Genomic DNA, 7,934 nt, shown 5'->3' on the forward strand with positions numbered 1-7,934 from the left:
TTAAATTATTTAGCAGACTGTTTACTTTTTAAGAAGATTATCCCAGATTTGAAAGCGATTCTTCAAAAGATGTGTTATTATTTATTAAAAATTGAAAAGAAATTAATGTTCTTTAATCATTATATATATAAGGTACTATGATATTATATGTTTTGCTTCAGCTGTTTAAATTATTATAATGATAATAATAAGATTACGGTAGATCATATTTTTTTAACATGATTTAAAGTTAAAATCTCTAACAATGAAACACAAATTTGTCTGTGTTTCTTTGAAATAAAAAAAAAGAAAATGGTCAAAATTAAAAATTGTGACCTCAAAGGTGGACATACGCATCAGTCAAAAAGTTTGATTGGTCCAGTACTAAGCACATTTATCACAATTTCTGTATCGCATGAATGATGCAGAAATATCTGCAGATTAAATAATAAAAATTAGTTACTTACAAAGAAAAAGGACAATCCAAAAGAGAAATGCCATGTTAAGGAGAACAAATATCCTCAGGACAGACTGACAGACTAGCAGGAGGGTGAACACTGTGAACTGAACTGAGTTTAGTTGCAGTTTTTTATTACAGAGGAAGTTCAGGGGGACGTTGTTTTGCCACAGAATTCAGGGGAGACCACCAACATGTTTCTGCTATAGCAGAAAACGGAAGAGTTGGTGTTTTCCATGTGCAAATCAACATCAGCATTTCTCCATTTGAACCCAACTCAGAGTTCACAGATAACTTTCATTTCTGCAGAGAAGCTTAAACTGCCACATCCAAAATGACACGCCCGCTATTATTTCTCTCTCATTCCCTCTCTTTGCATAGTTTTTCACACTTCAGGTCTTTACAAATTTTTGTCTATTTAAACATTTTTTTTTTTATCTAGAAAACCATTAACAACTTTGTCAAGTTTTTAGCATTGTTTAGATTTTGAACATTTTGTTAAAAAATGAGGAATTGACACAAAAAATTGGAAAGATTATAGAGCAAAGACATGAACATAAATATGTAAAACACAAAAATAAATTAAATAATTAATTAATAGAAAAAAAAACAAAAAAAATTTCTAGATGTTTTAAATGTTGTTTTAACATGATGATGTTTTAACATCAAAATAGAGCTTTTCTTTAACATATATAAATGTTTACAAGACGCATTTTATCTAAAAAAGCACCTAAAAGGAGAGCTCTTATGATATAAAATTCCCTCTGGGGTTATTAAAGTATGTCTGATTCTGATTCTGATAAAGAATTCACCAATAGGAGCAAAAGGATGTGCTTTTATTTTGAAAAACAAGAAATCGAAACTTAAAGCGCGTCACTCCTGACTTAAAACTGAAAATCCTCAGCTGTCATCAACACACTTACCAGCAGCTGTGGAGGGAGGTCAGAGATGAAGATTCAACTAAGCTACCAAAAAGTAAACACAATGAAAAAGGGCCAAATGCGACTCTGGTAAGAAATATTTTTGTTTTCTGTATATTTTCTTTTATTTTCTTCTTTTTTTATTTTGTGACAGATATAGTTCAACAATATGTATTTAAACTTCTTTTTGAATATCTTTGTGTTCATAAGCTCTTAGTATTCTATAGTTTTCTCCATTAAATATGGCTTTAATCTGCAAATATAGCATAGATCCTCTTGCAGGATGCATAGAGAAGAGACTGCAGATGCAATGCACCACGTGTTGCTCTCTCAGTGGCCGCTGGGGGGCGCACTGAAAGGTTTCGTTTCTCTGGAAACTGCAACTCCTCAGACATGAAACCTAAGATAAATAACATATAATATCACATGCTTATCTCATGGGAGTGTATTTACTGTTAGTTTCATTTCTAGTATTTTTTCTCTTAATTATTAACCTATTTCAATCCTATACTTACAAAGAACAACTGTATTTGGACTCTTTAAACATAATATGTTTTCATCAAATGTATTATTTAATTCCTAATATTTTCTAATAATATGGTAATCTACATCTAGAGATTATAATTTACATCTAGAGGTTTTCTATCTGCTATTAAAAAAAATAATAAATATAGTATATGAATAAAATGTAAATAGTAAAATTAATAGCAGTAATACGATAACATTTATTTAAGCTATGGTTATAGGTTTTTTAAGTAGATGAGGACCAGTGCAGACATTATTTATAACTCTTTAAATTCAATAGATCTTGTTAGCATATATTGTCATTTTTTATTTAATTCAATCATCTTTGTCTTTTGAAAATACAAAACCGCATAAAAACTATTATTATATTATAAAATTATATTACAGCTTCTTGTGTTATTTATTGCAGTGGATCTTTTTTTTCTGTTTGTGTGGGTTTTAGGTTTTTCATATATCTGCAGTGTTTCCTTCCTGGCAATTTAGTTGGTGAGTATTCATGCGTAGTTTGTGGTGTAATTGAAGCATTTATTCGGATGTCTGTTCTTGAAAAGATTTCATAATTTCATTTTATCTGAAGCTTATCAGGGTTTGGTGTTTAGAGAGCAACACACCTAGATTCACATATTAGGCAAGAAATAAGAAGACCAATAGAAATTGGTTGGGAAGTGCCCTCTTAGATTTATATATTAATTAGGGCTGCAACTAACGATTATTTTGCAAATCAATTAATCTGTCGGTTGTTGTTTTGATTAATCAATTAATAATCAAACACTAAAAGGTTCCTTAAAGAAGATTTTTTTTAATGAAATTAAACCAGGGAAAACTAAAACGTTTCCATTTGAGGTGTCTTGGATAGAGCATATTAACAGACAAATTTATTTATTTTTTTAATCTTAAATGCAAAGTGTTTATATATATTTACAATCTTGGTATAATTACTGCTCTTAGTCGGTCGCTCTGTCAGCTAAAGGCATATTTTACAGCCTCTATACTCCATTTAACGATTTAACCGAATACTAAATTAGTTGATGATAATTTCAATAATCAATTAATCTGATTGTTTCAGTCCTAATATTAATAATGTATAATTTGATGTTGAAATCTCACTCAGCTGTGCTAAATATAGCTCATGTCTATTTGCTTTTATGGAGGTGGGGTTTACAAACAATAAGAAATAGTAAAGAAAAACTAATGTTTTAAACTCACAATATTGAGAAGAAATACAAAAACAAACTTTCTACATCTCTATTATGAATTACAGCTTAAATATTTTCATTGTTTCCAGTTGTCCTTAATACGGAAGAGGATTAGGGCCACTGAAAAAAAATAAAAAGTTAACTGATTTTTTAAATTTCAGTATAGTATGGGAAAAAAGTCAGAATTCTGACTTTTTTCCTCAGAATTCTGAGATTAAAGTCAGAATTCTGACTGAATTCTGACAATAAAAAAGTCAGAATTCTGAGAAAAATGTCAGAATCCTAAGATTAAAGTCAGAATTCTGAGAAAAAAGTCACAATGTTAAACTGAAATAAAAAACAAAAATAAGTTACCTTTTTTTTTTTCAGTGGCCCTAATCCTCTTCCGTACCTTAATATTTCACAGTTGTTAGTAAAATTCCAGCAATTTAGTTTTTATTTGCATATTACTCTGTATCCAATTTTTGAGTTCTTCCATCCATCTGAAAAACAGATGGCATGTAGAAAACATCTAAAAACTGTTTGTGTCCTCCAGACTCTTCGGCTCTGCCCTCTGGCGCCCAGCCAGTTCCCGTCATATCCATGGCGGGTAGTGAGGTGGTCCTTCCCTGCAGCTGGAAGGACACCCAGGCAAAGACGAACCCGTCCGCCTGCCACGTCCAGTGGATGTCTCCTCCACACACCGTATTTGAACAGCTTGGAGAAGACAAGTGGCAGGCGGCAGAGTTTGAGGGCCGTGTCGAGGTTCCTCAGGAGAACCTCCTTTCTGGGGATTGTTCCCTGATCATCCGGGATGTTCAGATTCGAGACACGGGGAAATATGAGAGCTTCATATTGGTGGATGGAGCGAAGGCCAGAAATAGCCGGGTCTTCGTTCAGAGTGTCAAATTATCTGTAACTGGTAAGTATAGAATTAGGAGGAATAGGTTTATTTTTAATCTCTTCCTTTTTACTGTGATAGAGCTTTATCTGTTTTTTTTTTTTCCCTAAATATTTTGTATTCATCTCTAAACAGGATCTTTGCTTTGTTCTCTTTCTCAGACCACAAAACCCGGGAGCTTCGAATGCCAGGTGAAGACCTGGTTTTGAAGCTCTACACCTCCCACTCATATGCAGTGGTCTTCCAGAGCAGGTTAGCTGGTCACATCTAAAATATATATGTAGATAAAAAGAAAGTTTGGTTTCAATTCAGCTCAGTTTATTTCTATAGCGCCAATTCACAACACACGTCATCTCAAGGCACTTTATAGTTCACCAGATCATACAGTCAAATTGATTGATTGTTTTCTATCTAAGGAAAACCAGTTGATTGATTGACTCACTGACTTGAATGCAATCCCTCACACTAAGCATGCTTGTAGCGACAGTGGAGAGGAAAAACTCCCTTTTAACAGTAAGAAACCTCCAGCAGAACCAGGCAGTGGTTGAGCCCTTTTTTTTTCATTTTGTTATAAATATTATTTGCTCCTTATACTGACTCTCAACATAAAATGCTTCGCTATGCAGAGTCTGCATCCTAAAATATATTATCCACAGTACAATCTGTTGTCATTAGATCCACATTTTTAATCAAACCCAAACATCCTATGATAGCTTTCATTATTTGGAGGCTTAATTCATTGCTAAGTTCATGGTTAATTAAAAACACATCAGTCGATCCGGGGTCTGAATTAAACAATTTTCCATTGTTGGGTCTGATAAGTGATCAGCAGGCTAAGATTAATCTAAATACTATTTCTTATTTTTAAAAGTATAACAAAGGTAAGAACTTAAACCGTTTGTAGTTTATAAAGTTATGAACCAACATCATGAAATTAGAGATTAGCTTGAAAACTAATCTAATAATTTAAATGTTTACATGAGGTTCTTTATTTTTGGTTGCTGGTTAAAAACAAAACTGTAAAAAAAAAACATTTATATCACATAACTCTAACTTAAAAAACAGAATAATGCAATAAGATGCATAACATGGTGCCTTGAAATTCAAAATATTAAATAACCTTTATGTTAATCTGTTACCTTGATGGAGGTTCTTAGGGCTATTGTCTTTCTGTAGTAGATATTTTAGTTGTTTTGGGAATAAAAGTCATTTAAAACAATCAGTAAACATGTTGCTTTGACTCTGCTTTGCTGTAAATAATGACACAGTGCAGCAAGTTGCCTTGCAAGTGAGAATGGATACAGTCTTTGGCAAAGTTTCTGTCTGATCCTGTCACAAAGCATTGAATTTGGATTCTCAGAGACAAAATAGACAGTTTCCCACAAACTAATGTTTTGGTAAGAGGCTAGACTCATTTAATTCAAGGTTATTTCAACAATCCTTCTAACACAGAGAAACTGCCTGTGAGGAATCAGTAAGATAAGACTCACATCTAGCAGATGTTCTGCTTGAGTAAATACTTTTTTGCAATAAAAGAAACTAAACAAGCTCACAATCACGTCATTAACTAAAACGTAAAATTATTTTTCTTATCTCAAAATCAAAATAAAACCTATTGTTTTGTTCTGTTGTAAACAAAAGCAGTCAGGTTTCAGAGCGCTTTCAGAGTTGGGTCTGCAGTAATGGTGCATCCTCCAGAGAACATGCATTTTTCAAAAATCTTTGTTTTATATTTCCCGTTTTGCACCAGGAACAGTTCAGAGTGGGTGAACTTGTGGAAGAGGGGTGATGAAAACACCGAACGCCTGGAAAAGCATCCACAGCTGGAGCAGTTAACGATAAAGAATCTACAAAGCTCAGATGACGGATTATACAAAGTTTTGGATGAAAACGACCTCTGTGTCAGCACAGTGCAGCTCATGATAGAAGGTGAGACAGCACAGGGTCACATGAACAAGTCAAAACAAAAGCTGTTTTCCTTGTTCTTGGACTTGTGAGGCTGAAACTAAAAAAAATGTTTTTGGTATTGTTTTAATGTGAGCCTAAATATGCATTATAATAATTATAAATTTTGTATTTATGTTTGCAGAGAAAGGGTACTCTTTCAGGGTCAATAAAAAGCAGGAAAATATTCCAACAGGTGAGAATTTCTGATTCTGATTTCTGATTCAAGAAGTCAAACTGACCTTTGTACTTTTAAAACAACAAGCACACAGTCTTGCTTTTTTTTTTTTTTTTAAATCCACACTAACTGTCCTGTAAAAGGATGAGAGTAATTTAGGAGTCAGTGTTCTACTTTAGTTTTTTTGTCTCATAGTCAAATACCAAAATATGTTACACATATCGACGTTTATAATTTATGTCTGACAGATACTGTTTTTGTTTGTACACTGCAAAAAATGGAAATCTAAATAAGTCATTTTTGCTCAAATTAAGTGCATTTTTTTCTTGATTTGAGGAGGTAAGTGAGACACTTTGCCAATGAAACAAGACAATTTACATTTAAAATAATAATGTCTTATTTCAAGTGTATATTATCTAATCCTCTTATTTTAGCAGTAAAAATACTCATTCCATTTGCAGATCATCTTATTTACCTGCTCAAATTAAGGGTAAATACACTTATTTTAAGACATTTTTTACTTATTTCTAGATGTTTTTTGCAGTGTAACTATTCTAAAGAAAAAGAAAAGGTCTTAAAAAAACACTTTGACCTAAAATAACATTTTGTTTCTGCTCTGATGTCTTTTTAGATGCTACAGGTAAAAGGAGCTACTCAGCTCTTCTCCTCTTGTCTGCTCTGCTCTCATGTCTCCACGTTTTTCATCTTCACTGAGACATTTGTTTTCTGCAGAGTAACTTTCTGAACAACTACAGAACATGCAGAGTTTTGCACTTTATGCTCAACAGACAGAGTTGCTTTGGACATAAACAAGTCTTGTGTGTTGAATGGATGCGTTCAAGCATAATTTCATTAGGAACGTTTGCAGCTGTATCAACAGGCCTTGCTCTCCTGGCTATGATTGTAGTCCCCAAAGGTGACAGTGGGGTTGTTCCGGTTCTGATGCCCAACAATTAAAAGGTGTTTCTGTGTTTTAAAAAAAAGTTTATTTACTAATGCGTAGCAGATTCTTACCTTTGGAGGGTGATGCAGACCACGATTCTATTAATAAATACCTTATGAAATAGTTTTTTATATGTCATTAATTTACTAAAACTAGAAATACATAATGCATAACTAATTATATGGACCTCTGTTGAATTTATTTTTTTAAATATAATTTCATGATTTCATAAATTGATTCATGTTCCTGCACTGAATCACACCATGATTTCATTAATTTAATGTAACACATCCATCAAAGTCAAGAAGGCGGGACTAGGGCCGCTCGCATAGAAACCCTGACGTCTGATTGGCTGCTTCTAACTGCAAGATAAAACTTTTTCAATATTATCACTGGATTAGGCGGTAGGAACTTCAAAAAGGCGTTGCAATTCTTTAAAACACAATAAATAAGCAAATCCAGCCTCCAAATCCTTAGTTTGGTTTAAGTTATATCTAACTTGCTTATGAAAGAGCCTTATGTGGTCTAGTAAGGTGTGGGAGATGCCAGCGGCTTTAAGTGAATTAAAGTTGGCCCCGCACACTTACCAGCACCCTCATTAACTTTTAATAGGCCAAACAATCGATATAGGCTAGAATTGCTGTCCCAATGTGGTGCAAACAAATGGCGAATAATTTTTTTGTTTTGTGAAAATGTTGACAGAGCGAAATAAAACCAGGAAGAAGTTGTTTTATCTTGTGCAGTGAGAAACAGCCAATCAGATGTCAGGATTTCTATTTTTTAATTCATGATGTGCTTCAAGAAACTCGAAATGAATTTATTAAATCACAAAATGATTATATTCTCTTTTTTTAACTTAAGTGAATAAACTTACCCGAGGCCCTTATAATTAATTACGTATTCATAAAAGAA

The 7,934-nt window shown here is 33.0% G+C and overlaps 1 protein-coding gene across 2 annotated transcripts; it reads left to right on the forward strand.

Moving 5' to 3' along the window:
• Positions 1 to 1,335: 1,335 nt before the first annotated feature.
• On the forward strand, positions 1,336 to 7,547 carry LOC107104475. Of its 2 annotated transcripts, XM_015404471.1 has the most exons (7): positions 1,337 to 1,446; positions 2,324 to 2,367; positions 3,613 to 3,978; positions 4,119 to 4,209; positions 5,708 to 5,886; positions 6,047 to 6,097; positions 6,711 to 7,547. In XM_015404471.1, the coding sequence occupies exons 1-7, from the start codon at positions 1,385 to 1,387 to the stop codon at positions 6,791 to 6,793; spliced, it is 876 nt and encodes a 291-aa protein (XP_015259957.1). In that variant the 5' UTR covers positions 1,337 to 1,384; the 3' UTR covers positions 6,794 to 7,547. The 2 variants fall into 2 exon arrangements, with proteins under 2 accessions (XP_015259958.1, XP_015259957.1); XM_015404472.1 differs by lacking the exon at positions 2,324 to 2,367 and having other exon boundaries at positions 1,336 to 1,446.
• Positions 7,548 to 7,934: the final 387 nt, after the last annotated feature.

The sequence above is a fragment of the Cyprinodon variegatus genome, unplaced genomic scaffold, assembly GCF_000732505.1.
Source record: "Cyprinodon variegatus isolate N-32 unplaced genomic scaffold, C_variegatus-1.0 Scaffold1758, whole genome shotgun sequence".
Taxonomy (NCBI): Eukaryota; Metazoa; Chordata; class Actinopteri; order Cyprinodontiformes; family Cyprinodontidae; genus Cyprinodon; species Cyprinodon variegatus.